The 24,451-nt window shown below is 37.6% G+C and overlaps 1 protein-coding gene across 3 annotated transcripts in view; it reads right to left on the minus strand.

Annotated features, from left to right (window-relative positions):
• The window catches only part of gdpd5a (glycerophosphodiester phosphodiesterase domain containing 5a), a 42,579-nt gene that overhangs the window by 7,171 nt on the left and 10,957 nt on the right, over positions 1-24,451 (minus strand). Inside the window, exons 2-12 of one of the 3 annotated variants that reach the window (XM_028465853.1) lie at positions 22,383-22,557; positions 12,935-13,038; positions 9,862-9,955; positions 9,704-9,763; positions 9,515-9,613; positions 6,134-6,227; positions 5,811-5,956; positions 4,508-4,590; positions 2,203-2,353; positions 1,813-2,043; positions 1,517-1,662 (exon numbers count right to left, since the gene is read on the minus strand). In XM_028465853.1, coding sequence (XP_028321654.1) covers positions 1,517-1,662; positions 1,813-2,043; positions 2,203-2,353; positions 4,508-4,590; positions 5,811-5,956; positions 6,134-6,227; positions 9,515-9,613; positions 9,704-9,763; positions 9,862-9,955; positions 12,935-13,038; positions 22,383-22,499 — 1,325 coding nt within the window. In that variant the 5' untranslated portion in view covers positions 22,500-22,557. Of the gene's footprint in view, positions 1-1,516; positions 1,663-1,812; positions 2,044-2,202; positions 2,354-4,507; positions 4,591-5,810; positions 5,957-6,133; positions 6,228-9,514; positions 9,614-9,703; positions 9,764-9,861; positions 9,956-12,934; positions 13,039-22,382; positions 22,743-24,451 lie in introns of those variants that run through there. The other 2 variants (XM_028465854.1, XM_028465852.1) reach the window with 2 other exon arrangements.

Here is a 24,451-nt window from a genome sequence, read left to right on the forward strand (position 1 = left end):
GTTTGTACGTCACGTTCACCCCAATGTCCAATCAGAACCCTTCCCAACCCCCAGACAGAATTAAATAAAGCCGATTAAACCGGTGCCTGTACCCTGAGGAGGTTTTTCCTAGTTCTACAATGTGCTCCCCAAAGGGAACTCAGTTTAGGACCTGCCTTTTTCCCCCTCTCCTTTTCTCCCGATTTCCCACTTTTCATCTAAACATGATACTGGGCGCTGCCGTAGCGACGACCTACAGTTTTCTCTGCTCCTGTCCTCCCATGTTATATGTCATTGTCTTTTCATCTTTCTTGGACGAAGATGTAACTGAAATGCAAATTTCCCCTTGTGGACAAATAATGGATATCGCACCTCATCTGATCTTTTCCATGTAAACACAAAGCAGAACACTTTAATTCAGAATAATTTAATTACAAACATCATATAACCGAGGCCAGTATCTGCTGTCATCGCAAGTATCAAACTGGAAAATCTGTATTAAATTACCTGTGACAGCATGTGAGCATTAATGAGAAATAATGCTGACATAAGATACAAAAACACTGATTTTCAAAGCTTTGTACAGTAAATCCATTGGTACACTTTGCATTACAGTACATATATGGGGCGACCGTGGATCCAGGTGGTAGAGATGTAATCTTCGGATCGAGAGGTTGGGGGTTTGATCACAGTGCTATACCTGTCTATGTGTCGAAGCGTCCTTGGGCAAGACACTGAACCCTAAGTTGCTCCCAATGGTTGAATATTGCTATATAAATCAAGTTCATTTGCCATTTACCATACAGCATATAAGGATGAAAACCACCTGTTTTAGGTGAATAATAAGGAAACATTTACATCACTCATCATCAATTAAAGGGTCAAAATTATCAAAAGTAACTACTGGTAAGTGGTCTGTTTGGGTGTTCAGGAAAGTTCCTTGTCAGTTGCAGGATTTAATAAAATTTAACTTCATTAAATTGAATTCATACATTTCTAAAAGTAAGAAAATATATCAATATTACCAAATAAATCATTTCTGTTTCATTAAATTCTCTACAACAGACATAGGCAACTGATGGCCTGTCTCTAAGTAAGCACACAAAATAACTCACGAGACAGAAAAATACACAAAGTAACAATAAAAATACACTAAATGACTCCAAAAAACACGAATACACAGAAATGAAAGAAAAAAAAACATATCAACCACAAAAGCACACACACTTTGTTCTTCCCTGTATTATTTCCTGTAGGCTCGGATTGGTCATGTTTCTAAATATTGATTAGCCTGATATGAATGTGGCCCTTAGATTAGTCACATTATATCTCTGAACTATACTCATTCATATAACTGTATAGAATAGACTACATAGACTTTAGAAAGCCTAAAATGAATTGCAAAGGCAAAACGCTTTTCTTTTTTCAATTGTTGCACCTTCGTATCAGCTTGAAATGACCTTCAGAAAATCCCATTTGTTTCCTTGAAACTTTGCTGCTCCGTCCCTGTTGCTAAGCAGCAGCTGCTTGCCCTTACTGTATGTCTTTGAGGCTGGTCTTGCTGTAGTGGAGGGTCAGACTTGTAATTCCCCTCTGCCTTATCTCCTTCACTGACAGCTTCTCATTCACGCTCTGCTGAAGCCCTCGCACTCTCCCCCTGTCTGTGTCGGGGGTCCACGTCACCTGGCAGATGAATACATATGACAGAGAAAGACCCTGATGAAGGGCACTCTTCAAACTGAACCACAACAAAAGGTTTTAGGACTTAAATAATGGTTTACACATCACTTCATCAATCATATATGATTAAAGGTAAATTACAGAGGAACCTACAGTCCTCACCCTCTTCTGGGAAATGCCTGCTTTCTGCACGGCCCACAGTGTGTCCATGAACCAGCTCCTGTAGCGCGGGTGCTCAGGTGGGGGCCTGCGGACATTGAGCAGTGCAGAACTGTTGGCCCTGACTGCCAGACGAAGCATATCAAACAGACTGCACACAGTCTGGTTTCCTATTCTGCTTCGATCCTTTGCTGTTAAAGTCTCCACTGTCCAGTAGGGGTCGCTCTGAAAGCAGCCAAAACATACAGTGATGAGTCGTGAGTCCAGTAATACTGCTTAAATGCTTCTCCCTGGTTTTCACAATGTAGTTTGATAATCCAGTAATATATGTATATTCCTTTTTTCTAAATCAATAATGCTGTTGGTCTGACTACATCTCAGTACCTGTAAAAACCACTGGCCTGCGTTGAGAGAGCGGATTTCTGTCCAGTTGAAGAACGAGGCGTCCTCATACTGTCGAGATGGAAACACCTTACCGACATCTGTGGTCCGCCTCAGATTATGATCTCGCATTAGAAAGGGAACCCCATCCACACTGGAAGGTAAATTTCATCTGTTAAACTAAAGTAAAAACCAACAACATATGTATAACCCTATGTACAACAGAGGAGATAGCACTGAGTGTCGACGACCTATAGGAAATATAGCAAAATACTGCATTACTAGTCCTTGTGACATGTGCAGAGATACCCCCAACCTCAACCATTATACAAGTTGCACATTATCTTATTGTCAAAACATTGCTGTTGTTTCTTTTCTGTGTAATGAGCCAATGCAACCAAATCTTGTTCTGATTTACCGTGTTTGGTGTTAATCTGAGAGATAAATAAACAAAGCAGTGTTAATTTAGTCTAATTGAGCATAGCGTTAGTTCAGGCAGGCCACGGACGTCAAGCCAGCCACACCTACAATCAACCAACAGCCCTGATTGGCTCCCTATTGGCCAAAGCATACAGATGCACAACTTAAACCATGACAGCTGCCTCATACCATACCATACCATACCGTACCGTACCGTACCGTACCGTACCATACCATACCATACCATACCGTACCGTACCGTACCGTACCGTACCATACCATACCATACCATACCATAGTAAGCATCTCGAAACCCACCTCCACCCCAATTCCTCCAGGTCAGTATATATCCAACTAACTGGGTGTCATTTTGTTGTCATTAACATCTGCTCTGCTCTGTTCCAGGGGGTTTCTGCTAATCGCTCTCCTTGCTTTTAGCTAGGGCTCATGGTAGCTCAGAGAGGAGTGCGCCCCCGGCCTCCGGCTTTCACGTAAGCACGGGGAAAAGGCAAAGAGGTCCCGGAACAGACCCATACCCCCAAATATAAGATTGCATGTACATCAATGTAAAGTGCTTAAAGGCGCTATATAAAATACAATACATTGTTATTGTAAATAAATCATTTCTTTTGACTAAAGCGGTCCTGAGGGAAGTAAAAGTTTTTGGCATCGTTTTTGTCGACTACATTTTTTTAAGTAACAATACCTACACGTTGACGACTGTATTTTTCAGACTATAAGGTGCACTTAAAATCCTTTAATTTTCTCAAAAATGCACCTCATAATCAGGTGTAGTGTATCCTCTTGGTGGATTTTTGTTGCTTTAGGGCTACCGTAGTCAGGCGGCTCGTGGAGTGATATGTACCTGTACTGTGCTTCAACATAGTGAACTGAAAAAGTGAGTGTAATGTTCTGTGTTTTACGTGTTAAACCTGAACAATGTTGAGAGTTATTGTTAATGAGTTGAATAAAGTTTGACTTATCAGACTATTTTGTTTCGCTTAACGCGTCTTAATAATAATAATAATAATAATAATAATAACAAACCGGTGCGCCTTACAGTCCGGTGCGCCTCATGTATGAAAAAAAGACCCATATTATTGATAGTGCACCGTATAATCCGGTGCGCCTTATAGTCCAAAAAATACGGTAATTAAAAAATACATGTGAACAAAAACTTAATCAATATTGTTATTTTCGTTAACTAATAAAAACTAAGCTCTATTGTTCACGTAGGATGAAATCCAATCACAACTAAGTTTCTTTTTTAGAACGTATCCAATCAAACCTACCTTTGTTACATTGAAGGCGGGACATACCATCCCATATCAGGCTGATAAATTGTAATTGAAGCTTTAAAAACAATTCATAAACTCTTATACTGTATATTTTAGTAGACAATATCTGTAACAGATTTAGTTGACTAAAATCTTAATGTCATTTATTAGAATGAAAATAGACTATAACTGAAATAGTCGTGATGAGTACATTTTGACGAAAGCTGTCAAAGTTAACACTGAACAAAGCCAAAGTCTTTAAGTCTTTATAATAGATTCAGATTTGGACAATGAGAAATGCTTTCATAAGTGGTGGAAAAAAAAGAAAGAGTTGATAATCAGTTATTAATGATGCTTAATACTAATACAAAACCACCTTGATGCTAGCTCTATTTTACACACGTCATCCCAGAACATTGCTCATTGAGAACATGCAAGCACTGACCCAAAGCTCCTCTGTGTCTCACTAGTCAAATTCATTTTAGTGCAAATCTGGTTAAATTATGTTCACCCTTCACCCGCTCTACATCTATTTAAAGATCGTCTTCAGTGAATCCAATAAAGATGAATTAAAGTGTAATTAAAGTGAGAATCATTGTGTGGTGAATGACCTGACGGAGACGTCAGCTTCCAAGCAGCTGGCTCCATGCTGCAGGGCTCTGTTAAAGGACACAATGGTGTTCTCTGGAGCCAACTATAGAGCAGAGAGGGAACAGACAGGAGAACACAGTCACGATAAGCACACAACAAATAAGAACATACTGTAGATCTGAACAAAGACTGTTTTCAATAATAAAAGTGGGATATAAAACTGCCTTCTTCAAAGGAAATACATCATTATAACTTTTGCCTTTTATCTATATGGAACTCTGGGACATGCAATGTGTGAGCGCATGTGATTGTTTGCACGTGTGTGCATGTGTGTGTCCGGCCAAGAAAACACAGCTTTGAACATCCCTCTATATTTGTTTCCATTCAGGCATCTGGAACATTTGGTTACAAGATATAAAATGACTGAATGCTGTAGCTCATACATACTGTACGTAATGATTGAATATCCAACTCATGCATTATTGGAATATCATTTTTAGTATTACATAGGCAGTCTAAGTTTAAATCCATTGAAAAAGAGCGAGGTTAGGCAGGGACCAGCGGTGCTTCACCTGTGACGTCACTCAGTCACACACTAATGGAGCAGCCAGTCAGTGCAAGCCTGTTGTCTTCTCCCTTTATATCACTAATATACGTTTACTGCACATGCTGACGTCCCACAGTCTGTATAATAAATTACTCAACGTGTGTGACATATTTAGTCTTTCTGGTCGACAGCGTTTTGTATAAATGCACAGTGAAAAAGTACAGTGTGAGACTAAGACCCCTTAAATCCCAAATATACATTTTATTGAAAATGTGTGTTTCTTTAAAAATATATATAATGAAAACTCTTGTTTTTCTTGCTATTGTATTGTTAAAACATATGGAATGAATATAAGAATAATCAAAACCTTTCAAACAACGGAATATTTTTCATTAAGGCAAAAATTGAAATATAATCAGTCAGAATGTTTTTGTAAATTACATTAAAACTCGAACCATTTTAGTGCAAAAACATACAATATATGCAAGAAAATCTTCTTGCAATTGCAGAATAAAAATGAATAAAAGTAAAAGTACAATGAAATTACTGCTCCCTATTTACAAAGATACAATTATATAAGAAATACATTTAAGCTTCTTTTGGCTTCCTACATTTGTGCATCTGACACCAGAGGAGTCAGTGCCTCACCAACCATGAACCCAACCACGCGTTACTGTAACTTATTGCATCTCCAATCTCCAGTTCAACATTTCTTAATGCTTTAAAAGGAAAATGTTGATCCTTGTATTCAAAAAGTTCTCAAAGCCTCCACCTACCATTGGAGCTCCTCTACGCCCAATGATATTTGGTCGAGGTTTGAGACTGTGGCGGTCCATGATGCAGGGACAATTAAATGTAAGCGGTGCCAAATAAAGAGCCAGGAGGATTAAAATATAGACCAGCAACACCAACATCTGGATATCTACAAAAGAGATGGAGGGAAGAACAATATGGTTAATCCTCTTTAGATCTTCACATAATTTCATACTTATAAAACTGCCAAATGTCTGTCATTTATTTAATGATCTTTTTCTTAAAAAATGTAAATATGAAAATAGAACTCAATTGGTCAAATCTGTCAAATACAGTATTGACCTACTTGATCGATCTTTGCGGACCACATATCCAGCAACCAACCAGCTAATCCCTGTGACTGTTATCAGGGCTCCGATGTGCAGGAATGGTGCTGTGGACTGAGAAATATAAGAGAATGTGAGAAAACGTCTAAGGGTGAACTTTGTCACTTCAACAACACCTGTAATACTGACAAATATGTAAGTAATACAGACAGTGCCACAAAAATAAAATAAATCACATTATAGTGTACAAGAACATATCCAGATAGACTTTATGACTATCGATAAAATTTAATTTGAACTAAAAATCAGTTGCTTTCTTTTCTGAAACATGGTCTTTTTGTGTCAATATTATCTATTTTAATAAAAGTTACATTCAATTTGTACTTGATTCATCTTCTTCTTCATTCTTTCACTGGATGAAGGCTGGGGTTACTTTGGACTAATGGTCAGTCTTATTACAGAGCTAACACAGAGATGGATTGACATTTACACAAGATTTACTCTTTTTGACCAAGTCAATAGCTCTAATGGATTTAACATTAATGTTATTTGTGAGAGCACCTGAGAAAAAACAACCTAACTCTGCATAATATCTCATCTTAAAAGCTGATTATATGTTAATGCTTAATGGTCAAAACATTGGGTTTGCCTATTGTCATAACTTAAGATAACAACGTTTTGCCAGAATATTAATTGGGTCAATTATGCTATAGGATACTATACAGAAGTTTAAGTTTGATTCACTCTGAAGTAGTTGGAGGTAGTGATGCCCATTTCAGATCTTTTTGGCTTCTCAGAATTCTAGTTTCCAGATTAAATTTTTACTAAATTATTTATACAAAAACTGGGCATTTTATGGCCCGTGGGCCACATCCAGGCGTTTGCCCATCACTAACCAGCCTGTAAGATTAAATTCAATTTGAAAAGTGAATAAAAATTAAATAAGTTTACTTCATGTGGGGATTAAAATAGCCATGCTTTTATTTTGAAGGTGTCTTTTTGCTTATCGATAGCCAACGTTAATGTGTGCATTGGTCATGAACAATAACGTAAACAGGGTAAAGGCTCAGTTTATGTTAGCCTGCAAAAATATTTTGTTCTTTGACTAACGTAAGGTTTTTGCCCACCTGAAGAATAAACCCATGGTGATTTATCAGTTAACCTTACCATCAGGGTGGGTTCTCTTCCCTGACATTATTACATCATTACCAAACAACTATGACACGCTAACGTTAGCTAACAACAGGGGTTGCGAGTGAATATTTCATATGTTGTCGAATACAAAAATTATGTATCACACTTAAATATAATTAAGCTAAATTAATTTGGCTTTTAGTTTTATTAATACACAAAAAAGACTAGCCTAGAATTCTGATAATGTGTACAACTGACAACGTGTACAAACTAGAATGTTTGCATTTCCTAAAGAAAGTAGTTGAAATGGGTTGAAAAAGTTGAAAAAGGTTGAAATGGGTTGAAAGTAGTAGCTGAACATGTTAAAGGTTGAATGGGCAAAATCGGTTGAAGAATGGCTGGGGATGAAGGGCTTAAAAGTTGAAGAAGCTAAAATTTGCATTAGAAATGAATGAATAGCAGTTACGTTGTGAAGAAAAGCCGAGACGCGTCATTTTCTTCATTTTTAAATGGAGTACGTTTAGATATTTGAGTTGAAATATATAGTGGTTTTGTAAATTACATCTAATTTGCAAAATGGAAGCGACCCTAAGCGCCATATTTTGGCTTCAAGAGCGTGGAGTGGGAACAGCTACAGTGCACGCCCACTGCTGCAGACTGACAGCACCTCTATTCTTATTAGTTGGTTAAATAAACTACTGTGTAAATTGTTCAGACTGTGTGGTCTCTCAGTTGTTGCACATCTTGTGAAACTTTATAATTAAAGCTACAAGATTTACAAGACTTCTTAGCTTTTAATCAAGCTTTGTGGGTGAGCGGCGGCTACATGCCTCTGAACTTCTGAAACTGTTAGCATTTCTCTCTTGTGGGGCTATTAAACAGTAGCGAGTTCCCAACCAATAACATGCCCCCTGGAAAGATGTTTAAATCCTTCTGTTAAACTGTTCTCAGATGTAATTTACCAGCTTTAAAGGGGAAATGTTTTAGAACAACAGCTTTTTTCATGGTTGCGTTTTCTCTTAGAGCGCTGGCACGTTACACGTTATCCCTGCAGTAAAAAATTAAAGCTGTTGGAGACATTTCTTTTTATTAGACAAAGACATAGTGTAGGTCTCATAGATCATTTATTCAAAAAAAGATGTAAAGGGTTGAAATTGCCCCTCAAAAGTTTGTTATGATCTTCACTGTAAACACTCTCCCAATGACATTTTTGGAAAAGTTCCACGCATTGCATTGTGGGATGTGGAGTCCTGTAGATGGATGCTTAGGAGTGTTTTGGCTACATTATTACCATGGCGTCATGTGTTTCTCTGCAGACAAGGAGAAGTCATTGGCTTTACACCTTTTTTTGTTGTAGTTTGTTCCTGGTATTCCCTGTGATATCACCATCTCACTCCGCCATGACATAAAATTTCAGCCGCGTTTGGATCTTTTTTTAATCTAAACATGAAAATAAACATCAACTATTGCATTGCCACAACTTTTAGTCCACAAAAACACCAGAAATGTGTTAATAAGCCACTTTGGCAGAGTTTTTGGGGCAAACACAGGAATTCACACAAAGAATGAAATAAAAACGCTTCTATGCATCCGTCTACGGGACTCCACATCCCACAATGCAATGCGCAACACATATTCAGACAATGTCAACAAGAGAGTGTTTACTGCAGAGATCGCAACAGTGATGTCAACCATTTACATCTTTTTTGGAGTTAATGATCTTTCGATTGGCCTACACCATATCTTAGTCTAATAGAATAGTCTGCCACAGCTTTAAATGTGCCTCATCGTAATTGTATGAGATTTTTCTTCCTTCTGCTACATTTTTATTCATATTCCAACATCTTCTTCAGTAGTAGTACTATAAATAGACTGAATTGAATTGTTTTCTGTATAATTGAATATAATCAAACCATGCCCCACACAGTCACTCAGCAGAAATGCAAACCTTGAAGACATAATGCATTTTCATGTAAAATATGTGATATGAATCTCAAACCTTTTTTTCTAATTGAGTCTCATTGACTATTTTTCACTTTGATTTTCAACATTTACCCTTTAATTTCACTAAAGTTAAAAAAAATGTAGAAATTACTTCAACAACTGCACAGAAATGAAACATTAAAATATTTAAATGATGTAAGACTGACAGCAGTGTGATTGTGAAGTTACCCACTTTCACACTTAGTTGTGATTTACAGCTAAATGATCATTGTAAGCATTATACTGTAACTGTATTTTTGTATATAACAACACTTGGGACCAACCTGCAACGATACCAGAAGAATTGCCCATTCGTCACCCCAAATGTCATCCACAGAAACAACACCAGAGATGGTGGTTAGCAATGTCGCTAACACTCCAATCTGTACAAAACAAGACATGAAAAATTAGCATTTTCATTACAACTGTGAAAATAGAGATATTTCATGGCAACAGTTATCATTATTCGTCACCTTGTGAACCCAGTAGAGATTCAACTGCTGGCCGAGGGATACATGGAAAAAAGCTAAAATCTGTGAAAGAAGATAATAGTAGATCTTTTGTGAAACATCTGGCCAATAGCAACATCAAAGACAAGTGAGTTTAACTTCTTCCTGAACATGACTGTTACCATTAGGAACGTAATGTAGGTGAATCCAACGATGGTGGAGGCGAGGATGGGGATGGTCTCATCCCGCCATTCTCCTGTGCGGTTATACACCAACCTTGTTACAAGGAGCATAAACAGATAACAGGGATCATCAACATGTTGTCTGCTGTTCTAACAGGACAACCCAGTTTCACTCCAAAGTGTGTCATAACTACTCTCATTGGTCCGTGAATCAACCTTCTGTCCAAAATGTTCTCACTGCATCTCTAACACCATAGCCATAGGAGAAAGCATGAAATAAACTAACTACAGATCATACACATAAACCAAATGGATACTATGAAAGTTAAGGGTACATTTCTCACTGGAATTGTTATTGAAACGAAGTTAAAGCCACAAGCTCTCTAAAAGCTGGTATAATAGCGTTAACCTAACCACTAAAAACAAAGCCCTAAACCTAAAAATAGGAACTAAAAACAAAGATTTTTACTTCCTATTCTGGTTTATTTTTCTTGTTACTTTTTGTAACAAACAAGCATAAACAATAAAAAAGAAAATATTCTGGTTTGTTTTTACATTACTTTTGCTACAAAAAAACATAAATTATAAAAAAGAAAATATTCTGTGCTATTTTTTTCATTACTTGTTTCAAACGACTATAAACGATGAAAAGAAAATATTGTGGTTCATCCTTTCCATTACTTTTTGTTACAAACGACCATGAATGATAAAAAACAAAATATTCTGGTGTATTGTTTTTTTTTCAATACTTTTGTCACAAACGAACATAAACGATAAAAAAGTAAATATTCTGGTCTATTTTTTTAATTACTTTTTGTTTTGAATGAACATAAATGATAAAAAATTAAATATTCTGGTTTATTCTTTTCCTTTAAGTTTTGTTTCAAACAACCATAAACAATAAAAAAGAAAATATTCTATTACTTTTGTTACAAATGAACATAAATGATAAAAAAAATATGTATGTACAGTATATGCACTGTATATGTTTGTATAGTATTCTTACAAAACCAAAAGTTATTTTGTGAAGGAGTGGTAGGCATCTATAAGTTCCTTGAACTTCTGCTGACTCCTTTTGAGCACTTTTCTCCTTTAAATACGTGTTATGTGTTGTAGATAAAATGTGTTTTTTATGTTGCTCAAATAAATAAATAAACAAGTATTAAAGAAGATCATATAGTAGAACCAACATTATATTGAGACACGATCCGCCATCTACACATAGATCTAATGGGTTGCAATGATATGATGTCCAGTCAGACACAGTTGTAGGCAACCCCCCACTTCTGTATCTCGTTGCATAACCTATCAAACTGCTCACACCATTTACACTGATGTCCACCCCATATATCATTACGTGCGACTAGTCCAAGACGAAAGCTCGTCTGTAGTGGTAGCAATTCTGAGCATGGAGGATGCTACAAGACCTTTAATGTTAACCCAACCACTAGGAACAAGTGTATCATAGTGTATCATGTTTTTCCTGCAGTCTGTGCCTTCTCCTCGCCCTCCGCTCTCTCTTCAGTTTCAGGTGTCTGGATGCTGGAGCTGGCGATTCCTGATCGATGGTTTGCGGCTCAACTATTCTGGGACACTCAGATGGACTTTCCTTCTATCCTATTCTTGTTTGTCCTTCTGTCCATTAACCCCAACCAGTTGAAGCTGATGGCTGCGACCTCTGAACCTGGTTCCGCTGGAGATTTCTTCCTATAAAAACGGGGGAGTTTTTTCTTCCCACTGTCGCTAAATGCTTGTTCATGTGGATCTTGTTGGGTTCTTTTTTTCTTACTATGGACTTTATATTTTGTTTTTGCACTTTGAGATGACTTTGTTGTTATTTGCGTTATTAAAAATAAAGTTGAATATACTGTGCGATTTTTTTAATCCTTGTACTCACACTGTGCGACTAAACTGCAGAGTCCGAATGTGCACAGTTCTCACACTATATGGACAGACGCTCTGAGACGACCTGACTGCTTACACTGTATGTCCATACATGACACATCGGGATCTTGTTTCCGGAAATGCAACGTACAAATTAGAAGAAGAACAAGGGTTTCAAACATGTTTGATTTTCTTACAATCATACGATTGCTGCTCGGGAGCTGAGGTGTTCATCGCTTCTCGTGACCCCATGTATACTACACGATGCACGACACACGATTTAGCCGAGACTCGGCCCGAAATGGGACAAAAATCACACAGTGTATGCCCGCCTTTAACATAGAACAATTTCCAGTGAAAATGTAGGTAATGTCCACCATCTTTTTACTTTTTCAACATGACTGACTCAACAGTAAAGGGACCAGAAGTATGCCACATTGACAAGACTGGGCAGATGATGCGTAGTCGTTTTAGACTTTCAGAGGCATTTGCGTGAAATGTCTATGTATTGTGCAGTGGACATGCTTTGGATTGAGGTTGAACTTCAGCACTTTCACCATTGAGCTCCGTCTGAAATCTGATTTACTTGCCAGGCTTCAAATTAACAAAGATTACATACAGATGAGATACAGATGTTAGTCATGAACTTGACATGTTTTTGTATTAATGTAATCATCATGAAATGTTTATTTTCTCTTAAACATTGTTACAAATGACTTTAGTGTCGCAGATTTGGTGAATGAGCTGTGATTATATAATATTAAATATATATAAATATTTAAAATAGGAACATAATGACTTTCTTTGAATTGCAGTGAAAATTTAATTATTGTATAAATTAGGAGAAATAAAGAGTTGCAAACATTTCCTACTTTTTTAAATTACTGCTGTCTTCCATCATTAATGTTCCCTCTAATTTAATGAGAATTCAGTATTTAGGAAGTGCTTTTCAAACTGGTAGCCCTTTGGAGAATGAACGTCTTTAGACAACCTGTAAAGTATCTCACAGTTTCAGAAAGCTTGGCGACCCCTGGATTAGAGCTTGATCTGTGTTGCTGGTAATACCAGAACAGATACATTTTACATAACAACTTGTTCCTAATACTTTACTGCAAGGTAACCTCACAACCTTCCTTGACCTCTTCACAAAGCAATTACTGTATCGATCCTAAGTTGATTGTTGACTCACCAGTTGAAGTCGTTGAAGTCATTTTTAGCCACCAACCAGAAGTAGGCCCAGAAGAGGAGCAGAAGGAAGGAAGTGCACAAGATGATGAACCATGTACACTCCCACTGTGAAGAAAAACACAGATGGGTTGTGTGTCTGATTTAAAATGTGGAAATTGCTAAAGACTTGTTCATAATGAGTATTAAAAGAAAAATGGGGGGGCAGTGCCAAATCGCCCATCATGGGTGGAAAAATTTGTATTTACACTTTTAACTTAAGAATACATTTAGTTGTGGGTTGTAACAATAAACCAATATGGGCACATTGGGTTATCCAGAGGGTATCTTCACTGGTTTTGCAGGATGTACTGATCATTTATGCGTACATGTTGAGCTGTATATTGTGTTTTTAATTTGCAAGTGATCGTTGCAATGACTTGTTTTTGACTTTGACGCTTATTGTGTTGCCTCGTGCATAAAATTTGCTATATAAATAAAGTTTGATTTGATGCTTTTTTAAATACTTAATTGTCACTTTAGTTTACATGTTGACACAGATCAATCGATTGTTTTATGAGGAAGGGACATTTTTTCTGGCTTGACATGTGGGACAAAGGTACAGAACAAAGTCAGTGCAGCATTAAAGGACTTCAGTAGTTAACAGGCTTATAGACTAAAGCTCTGTCAGGGGAAGTGTAGAGTATGATAGGCCAGTCAACACATCCTGTTGAGCATTGATCAGCTTTGCACCACACCAAACCTGGACACAACCTTCCTGGAGAATTACATAAGAGCACAAGAGATGAGTTAAAGTGTGTAAGGTAAAGATTCTGACTCTCTACTCATGAATCTACCGAGTCCAGAATGTGAACAGTTTCAGCGCGAGCCAGAAAAGGATCATCCATATCATTATGACCCTCCATGAATCCATATATCCAAACATGACAACAAGGTTGTTACAAACAGGACATGTAATCCCTGCCTATCACGTCAGTGCTCTTTAGGATTGGACAACACAAGAGTTTCCATGGAAGCATTGGCTCTGCTGAAGTTTTAACACAAGTTTTAAACTAAAAAAATATTTCATTGGCAATCTAAAAGGACACAGTGAAAATACTGGACCCCAGGGGAAGTGCTTCTGTCTCATAAAAGTCATGGGTTCCACTTGTGCGGTGGTGGTTTTCTACAGAAAATTCAATATCTTCCCACAGTCCCACACAATTTGTGTACGGTAAATGGACAAGGGAGTGATTGATTATTAGGAATGTCTGATGCGAGTTTGGATAGGAAGCAAGAGACTCTCTGATCTTTATACAGACTAAAATGTCTGGTAGTTACTATGGGTACTTTAAATAAAAGGTTGGATTACTGAAGGTAATGTTACTTCATTACAATCCCAATTTTGAACCAAAAAAGCAAAGAAGAAATCTAAAATACAAATAGATGGGTTTAATATATTAAAACATTCATTATTATTCTGTCATAGTCATTTTGGCTATTTTCTTTTATTTTTATATGAGGATATTTGTTTAATTTATTTCATTAATTAAAAAAGTAAATATTCCAAAAATATGTCAAGGCTTAACCATGCACAACAAAATACCCAACAGTACTGTCACCTGCCACAATACACCTAAAAACAACATACATCTACCAGAAAGGATGTTAGCCTGTAACTGTTGAAAGGAAATATCAGGGTAGTGTACAAGTAAAATAGTCTGTCTGTTGGCAGCACCATCTGTATGTGAAAAAAATTGGATCGACTTATCTCTAAAATCAATCATTTACAGCAGTTTGCATAAAAATCATTATGAAACAACCGTATATATGTCACAAGCATAACCACCTGCGAAGATATTCTACGAAGAACTACTGCTTTAACTAAAAACATTAGGATTATTATAAATCTTCCTACCCAATATGAGTTGTATGCAACTACCTACAGTATGTACCATACAGGCAATAGAAATCCATTCTACTCTTGGAACATGTCCAGTATTCAGTTATGCTGTATTTGCATGAATAGAGGATAAATGACTGGCCGGGCAAGGTCAGTGTCATCCGAACAAAAGATTTCTCTAGATATAGGAAAAAGAATTACGCAACCTAAGAGGAAAGGAAATGTAAAACAAAGTTGTCCATCTTCTTATTTATGCATTCAATGGACCGTGACACTCAAGGACCCTTAAAACTCGAAATGTATTATTGCAGCAAGGTTCAAACACACACTTGAAATTCTGCTTACAGCTTCCACTAAAGCTTAAGATGAACAAAGACATTGCATAGACTTTTACAGAGTAGATCAGCCACCATCCAAGGCCGTAACATTCAGAAGAGGGGAAACAGAACATGCATAATAACAAGTATAGATTTCTTGACATCTGGACAGTTGGTGAGAAATATTACAGTTCATTATTTGAATACCTGTCCACTAAAAGCTCCCAGCAACAAAAATAAGCAAAGAATCAGAGCAGTCTAAACATTACTAAACTAATAGTCATGAATCAACCATAAGTTTACCTAATATGAACTTGACAATGTCCTGTGTTGTGCCATAAGCAGACAGCATTCGACTTGATGAAAGCCAGTCTTTCTACTCAAGTCATGAGTAACAACATAGAACTTTGTAAATGAACAGGGAATATTTTTTTTTTCTTCTTGCTGCTCAGCACATCATCAGTGCCCGGCTCACACATTTGGTAAATGGACTACTTTATGGTCGAGCCACTGATTCTTTGTGTGAGGATTGAACACAGCTGGGTGTCTGGCTCTGCTTCGCACTTCCCAACACTGCACTGACTCTTATTGCAAGAATTTTTTTCCACTGTTACTAGGGCCTGGTCTAAAAGTCTCATTGGAATTTAGAAAAGAAAGAGTGAATATCTCCCCTACGTAGTATATGTTCGACATGAAACTTTCTCAACGGCTTTCAAATACCCCAAGTGTGTGCATCCATTATTTTGGAGTAATTTCAAAACGTTTATTTTCATGTTTGTTTGACCGTTCGCTGTTTAAACCAGACGGATGGGACCCGGAAGTTATGACGGGACTCAAAAGTTATTGGCGGCCAATGGGCGCGTCTGTGTTGAAAGTGAACAGCGAAAAATGCTAATTAATGGATATGGCATTATATTTTCACCATGTGCTATACAACCAAATGCGTACAAAACACGCCCTCACCACACATAAGGTATTTATAATAAAAATATAGTAAATGAGTAAAATAAAACAAAAAAATAAACAAGATTTATACAAAAAGTACACAAAACAACAACAGAAATGCACAAAAATATACAAAAAAGGCTCCAAAAACACACAAAATTACTCCAAACAACATATATTACAGAAAAATACACCAAACGGCAACAAAAATATGAAAATGAATCAAAATACACAAAACTAAATGTTTATACAACAAATACACAAAATGACAACAAAAATGCACAAAACTACACTAAAAAGATTTTACAAAATACACAAAATGACTCCAGAATCACACTACAATTGCAACAAAAAACAATAATTATACAAAAAATGCACAAAAAGATACAAAAAAACACATAATGACAACAAAAAACATATATTACAGAAAAAATACACCAAACAAAAAAATATAAAAATTAGTAAAAAAAAACAACAAACACATTTATCATGAGCATGTTCCATAGAATTAAACCAGGGAAATCACACACGTTATTTTACTTTGCACCCACATATACACCCCTTTATAACACTACAGAGTACAAAGTATGTACACCTCTTTGTACATCCAACCTTCAAACACATACTCATTTGACCATAATTGACAACTCTACTTATGCTCCCACTATATGAATACATACTTCCGACGGGCACTTTACTAGTAGGAAAAAAGAAAGATGCAGATTGTAAATATCTGTATCATATTTGTATACAAATTTGTATATTTGTATTATTATAACTATAATTATTATTAGTATTAGTATTATCTATCTTACTTTACTTTATTTCTTACTACTGTAATGTGTGTGTATCTGCTCCTTATTTTTACTTAATTATACACTTATTTAACGTTTATTCTTTTAATTGTGATATAAGTGGCTGTAACAAAAGCAATTTCCCCCTGGGATTATGAAAGGAATTCTGATTCTGATTTTGATGCAAGATGAACACACAAAAACAGTAATTAGTGAGGATGCACAGCAGCTTCACTATGTTATTATCTGATATTTTCAATAGAAAGAAATGGTAGTAAACACACTTACTCCCTGTACAGTAGATTGCTGTATTATATTTGCCTTCACAAAGCCTGACCCACATTTTGGCCTCTTTACCCACAATATGGAAAATAGTTCATTTATTCCTGAGGTGTGCTCGGGTTTCAGCAGACTCTACCCGACCGTGTAGTATCATTAGCAGCTTGTTATGCTCTCTTGTATGTGCCGAGAATGGCAGGGGCTTTATTCACTCTAATGCTTTGCTTACACACAGCCTTATCTGTAGGATCATTGCAAGCCTGCACAACAAACAAAGATAATCACTCCTGTCATCGCTGAAGAGACTATTATCAGTCATCCTTTGATTATAACCTGTAACCCAGAGAGACAAAAGTACACATATAATAGCTCATTACATGATAAATTATAAGACCACATCACATTTGTGTCAGTATGAGCCTTTGGCAGAGAGTAGAGGCAGTTTTTACTAAAAATTGGATATTTGGAAAAAAAAAGTCTGTTTAAGGATTTGACATTTTAAGAAACCAGTCCAACAGAGGCAGACTGTGCGTTTACTGTAAAGCTGTCCAACTCATTTAAAGGGCCCATGTTATGGTAAATAGATTTTTCTGTGCTTTAAACATCATAAATGTTAATTAGGGCTTCATTCACATGCCCAAAGTGTTTTTTCATTGATTCCCTCAATCGTTAGTTAGAGGGTGATTTGCTCCTTTCTTACTGCAGGGCGAGCCCACACACCTCGCTCCAATTTGATGACGCGTTCCCACTTTGATGACGCATTTGACGCGGCACTGAGCTGGAGAAGCTGCACCTCCAGGAAGCTCTTTGCCATGATTGACATGTAAACAGACACGCCCACGAAGGCGACCATTTCAGCATCCTTCGCACAGTGCTGTGTATGTATTTTCTACAGTCTATGTACATGTATGTACTGGCGAACGCCCCGCCCCAGCGCCCTGTCTCATGTTTATAAAGCAGCATGAGCTCAACTACAGAGTGGGTGGGAGGAAGGCGGGCCGTCCTCTGGCCCTGCGTCACCGTGCGGGGAGGAGGAAGTCAGTGTCCCGTCTATAGACACGCCCAGTCATGAATATGCATAAGCAGGATACAAATCAGCCCGTTTGTGTAGAGTTGCTCAGAAAGTGACTCTTCAGAGGCTAAAACTCTGGAAAACAGGCGTTTGCGAAAATAAACCTTAAACAATGTTGTTGGAGATAGGTGAAAAATAGCATGACATGGGACCTTTAAGCTCAGGGGTCACATACAGTTATTATCATCGTACCTTACCACCTTACATTGACAGCACAGTAAATCTCTGCAGGTACAAAGCAGAGGGGTATTCCATAAAGGCGGGTTAACAAACTAGTCTATCCATAAACTCTGGGTCAACATACCCCGCGATGGGAAACTCTGGGTATCGGATTCCATTAAAGCTGGTATGAAGTGGGTTAATCAACCCTGAGTATGTAAACCTTGGGTTAGTTACGTGCACGGGCGCGATAAAAAGCCATCATCAATGGATCAAAGAATACTCAAACTGCCATGACAACCAAATGGAAGATAGTCATTTATTCACCCTGATGGGTGAAATAAGCCGTTGTTTGAGGAATATGAGCCTGTTCTAAAGGTGCGTTCAGTCTTCAGTGACTATAGTGGCTTAAATCACCCATAATATGTCACACTTTTTGGTCACTTTATTGCCTCAGTGACGTGACGAGCGGTAAATAATATGAATAAAATGTGTCTGAGGAGACGTGTCAGCAGCATAGGATGTCTGCATAGAGAGCCCTCCTGTTACACTGGATATAAAGACAGTGGCTGCTGCTTCATATCACATCATTTATATTGTTTTTCAATGTAATATTGTCGCCAGAGTCATCTCAACGTCCTAAAAAATGTCATTAAAAAAACATTGAAGCGGGACGCAAACCCACGACCCATCGCTTTCAAGAGCAGCGTCACACTTCACTGCACCATCATACCTTCAAAGACGTGTGATCTACAGACTTAACTGTATAACAATATAAAACAACAATCGAGCCTCAAAAGTTGATTTATTTAAATGATCATCTCCTCCTTTATATTATCCACAGGTTTTTATTCAGAGAACTTTACTACAGACGTCAGTAGATGTTTTAATGCAGATCAACCTCTCAGTGACTTTCACTTAATGATCTACATCTACAATGTTATAAAGAAAATTACCGTTATCACAAAAAAAAAAAAAAAAAGACGTAAAGCAACACAACATTAGTAATGATGTGAACACGTCTGTGGTGTGAGATGTTACTAATGTGTTTCAGAGAAAAGTGTTAAAGTTTATTTAAGTGTTAAGAAATGGTGTTCAGGTGGGCGGAGCCAAGTAGAAACCCTTTGATAAAACCTGCCAGCGACCAGGTTTAGTTCACGGACAATGTTGCCATGGTAACATACTCAGAGAAGAACATACCTCGCTTTTTGGAATGGGATACTCAGAGTTTCCCTCATTTGAGCCTGAACATACTCAGAGTTTGAACTGGAATACCTCTCATGTCTACAATTTATTGTGTTTCTTTGTTTTCTTGACCCTATATAAACTAATCCCTAGGCCAGATTGAGTGGGTCTCAATGTACCTTGTGCTTACAAGTCTTTTATTTTGTTATTGAGAGTTGATTTTGTGTTCGTTGACTGTTATGCCTCTGCTCATGAAGTGATGCTAAATTTCCTGTACTGTTTTCTTGTGTGTGAAAAATAGTTTCACACTTCTGTGATAAATTTTAAATGACAGGAGAAATCTTCAACCACATTTTTTATTATTGTTGTTTTTGCCAGGTTGTGTTTAGTTTATGTTTAGCCTCTTGTCTCTGTGTTCCAGGTATTCCTGCTCGTGTCTTCACCTCCCAGTGATGCCAGTGTGTTTGGGTTGTGACTGATTAGCTGCCTCATGTGTTGCATCCAGGAGTGGCCCATTCCCCATCAAGCTCTACTATTTAACTGAGTGTCTGGCCAGTGGTCACTGTGTGTTTGCTGGATCATTATATTGTATATTGTCAACCTCCTTGTGTCCTGCTGTGTTTGTTCCTTGCTCCCTGGTTTTTCCTTATGCCCTTTTGGATTTTGTTACCTTTGAATTAAATGGACACTTATGAACGTTAAGCCCGCCTGCCGCCTCTATCTCTCTCTGCATTTGGGTCCACACCATCCTCTAACAGTGACAGTTATGTTTTTTTTTAAAAATAGATATATATAAAATCTTGAAACAAGACTTTAGTTGTATTGTTTGAGTTTAACAATCTTTAAGCCCACGGAACCTGAACTATTTGCGATAATGAACTTACTTTTAAAGGTCCAGTATTTGTCCATGTGTTGTAAGAACCCCAATAACATAGTATTATGTTCCCAAACTCGCCTGTTTTCCAAAGTTTTAGCCCTCTGAAAAGTCAATTTCATGACGCTTCTAAAAACAGTTTTCTGGCCTTCGTGCATATGCATGAGTGGACGTGTTTGTAGAAGCAGACTTCATGCCTCGCTCTCAGAGGGTGATCAGTTATCACCATCGTGATTTTCTTTTGCTATCCACACACTTTTATGATTGTTTTCAGCTAAAAAAAACTGTACATTACAGTAAAACACATGGCTATTTAAGCGGTTATTGTCATTGTGAGTCCGACAAAAACGCTGCTCCACGGTGTGTGTTTATCACAGCAGCAGCGGAGTCAGTCAGCGGTTTCAAACCCTCACCAGAGCTGCTACGTCGCTTTCTTGTCACCCGCACATTTCTGAACACAGAACTCGTCCATTTAAGACGATAGTTCACTTGGCCCTACGCTGTGGCTGTCCACTGCTCTTCAGTGACGGGTTAAATGCAGAGAACACACTTTGTGTCTGTAGCTTTACATATATGAAAATAAAGTATTATATATATTCTATATTAAACCGCAGTGTTTGTTTTACCTGTGAGGTAGTTTGAGAGTGAGGAGCTCACATTTTATATAGGGTAGGAGGAGCCAGGATTGTCAGGAGGAGGAGTTTCCATGATGTGGTGTCACAATACAAGAAAAATCCAACTCGCCCCTTTGGAGCTGACTTTTTACAAAATATGGAATAACAAAAGAGGGAGGAAACAGAACTTTTTTTAACTTTGGCCCTCTGAATGAGGCTAAATGTATATCACTGTAGCTAAACCATTGTAAATTTTTCTTTTTCATAATACTCTTTTTGGGTTCCAAACCAGCCTTTAACCATTCATGGTATAAACTCATTTAGAGCCTAAACGCATGCTGGTATCTGGAGCTTTTATATTTGCAAGCAATAATTTAAGTTGGTAGTGAAATGTGACTTCATCGATTAGCAGATCTTTAGATTTTCAATTAAATTGATATCTGGAAAATATGTAGACCAAAACCTGTACCACTTGCTCGTGGGATTGCTCAAATATTTCCTGAAGCAATTATGCATTTTGGTTGTGAACATAATTATGTTAAAGAGAGAACAACCATAAGACAATACTGTGTGAGTTTTATGAAAGAGTTTTTATGGTCTGCAACAATGCTTCGTAGGACATGTCAAAGAAGTCACATGGTTTAGGCTGGAGCCAGTTGTTCGAAGGCTCTGCAGCAGCACCAGTAAGACTTTAAACTGGATTAGCATTATACCATTTTTGAATGTGAACCAGACAAGACACAAGGGGTTCCCCTAGAGATTTCCTGAAATGTTATTTCAGGAATCACCTTATTGGAGTACCCGCTGAGAAACCGGGACTAAAGGCTATTGAAATTGAGCTAGCCTGAATCAAAAACAAATCACTTAAAATCTTTGGCTTCCGAAGCCAGCCGCTCAAGGTTGTCTAATCTATCACCTGGCAGTTGTGCTCCGTCCCCCCCGCAAGCTGGAAGGGAGGCAGGTGAAGCGCCCACAAGAGGCTGCACGCACGCACCCCCCAGCGGCTGGTAATCCTTTCCTTTTCTTCACCCTGGCCGTCACTCCCCTTCCACTCAGACCCACCCCCACTGATTCGTACTGATTCTAATAAGTTGGGAACAGCTAAACAAAGCAATCTGCATCTTATGACCGACCTACAAAATATGTCTTTAGCACAGGGTGCAAATAATTAAAAATAACAATTTTTATAAAATAATTTATCAAATTCTCATAGTTTATACAAAACAGTTTATCTGCAAAAATCTCATATACATTATTTACAGTGAACAACTCAAATTATTACAATGATTGTATTTTTTTATATACTGTGATGAAGGTGTTCATTATCTTACCCTTGAGCTGTCGTCTTGGGAGCGCTGGTATCGTTTCCAGCGGCAACCATAGATCCCAGTGACAAAGGACACAAAGACCTGCTTCTCGTAGACCTGTAAGGGTTGGTGTTTCACCATGCTCCTTTAGCCTTAACGCGCCACCAGTTCGATAACATCCCCCACTGAACTGCCAAACCTGCAGAAAAACAACATAGTACTGAAAATGAGTGAAACAACCTCCATTTTCATGCAAACAATTACATCGTTCAACAAGTCACGTCATGACCTATTGTGGACGTGTATTTTTACAAAACATAGTGAAATTGTTGATGGTCCAGTGCTGTTTGGAGTCATAACACTAGCAAAAAAAAACATCAACCTTGTCTGGAGGCTACATAATGACAAGGTAAAGGTTTGTAGTCACTGACTCATTTCATAAATAGGAATCAGCAGTCTCCGTGGGTACGACCTGATCCTTTAACAAGTGGAACATCTGTTTAAAGGAACAGGCAGGAGAACACAGCATGCAGCCCAAAAACTCACAGCAGCTTCTGAGAAATAAAGGACCTGTTGCCTTGGTGGTGAATAAGAATGTCCTGGCAGAGAAATGGATGTATTTCAAGCTGTTGTGCCCAGTTTTCTTTTGTGTTCCTCAGAAAAGATTTTTGGACTTTTTACAGACACTTTTTGTGATTTCTTGATGAAAACATCCATATGACCTACAGAACGTGTGTGTAGCTGTGTTTCCATTAACCTTGGAAATGCGCAAAATCTAAATAACGCTATAAAAACTGGTAATGGAAAAACCTGAATTTCCAAAAAGCACTCAAATATCGCAAAAAAGTGTTGATGCTTTCATGAGGAGGTATTTCAGTAATTGAAAAGTGTCACAAAAGTGCCATGGAAACACTTTTTATGCAAATACACGTCACAGGACGTGAGGTACATGGTCCAATGACCACTGATCTCCGAGAAAACATGGCGCATTAAGTATAAACATAAGAGGAGACCGGGACATTTCTTAGCATTATACATTATACAAAATTATTACGGCCACATTAGACATGAAACAACAAAGGAATATGGAGAGTTCTAAGGAGGTTCTGAGCATCCATCTTTCTGCAGCAGCGTAGTCTCACGTGATGAGATTTCACAGGAGTTGCGAGGCTCCTGCCCAAACCAACGTTCAATGGAAACACATTCAAAGCACAATTATACTTGGCCGACATTTAGAAATACCGCTTTCATTTTGCAAAAATCTGTAATGGACACGCAGCTTATGTCTTTAAGCATACAAAGACTTTTCCTTTCCAATGGAATAGACTTTCTGAGTCTCTGCATTCAAAAAGCATTGTGATACCCAGGGCAAAGACAACTATTTAATAACTATGTACAATCTCACTTCATTAGGCTCTATCAGGCAGATTTTTAGTGTCAAATATCACAAACGAAGAAGTCATCAAATTATTTCATGCTCACTTGAAAAAAGTAGAAAATGATTCTTGTCATTGCCAGAATCATTCACCATAAAACAATCAGTGTGGAAATGTTTACTTACAGGTTGTATATCAATATTTTTTTGTTTCATGTGAGCGTTTATATGTTCCTCAGGTGTCATTTATTTTCACATCATCTGTTTTTCTTGAGCTGCCCCGTTATTTAACAGATAACCTTCCTCCATAGTTAAAAATTGACTGTTTGACTATGCAATGGTTCCAAAAGACAAACTTGATAAATCTCACACAGCAAATAGTAGCTGCTGGCTACCAAATGGGATTTCTGCTAGTTTGCATGACATTTATTTTACATTCCTGTTGGATCTCTAAGTTACAACAGTAGTTCAGCTTTGTCTGCAAACACATAAAAGTCAAGATGTTAAAGTCAAGGTAAACACAGCTGACATGATCCCTTGTTAAACAGTTTTACTCTTCTCTTCAAAAGAAAATAAAAAAGAGGTGAAGTCTGAACCAGACATAGTTTTTCTCCCCAAAATCAAATGGGAAACAGATTTTGGAGTGTCATTTACAGAAGGAAATTCCTCTACGATATGTCATAGACATGCTGTCATTCAATGGGCCCTACAGGCCATC

Source organism: Gouania willdenowi, chromosome 14, assembly GCF_900634775.1.
Source record: "Gouania willdenowi chromosome 14, fGouWil2.1, whole genome shotgun sequence".
Classification (NCBI taxonomy): Eukaryota; Metazoa; Chordata; class Actinopteri; order Blenniiformes; family Gobiesocidae; genus Gouania; species Gouania willdenowi.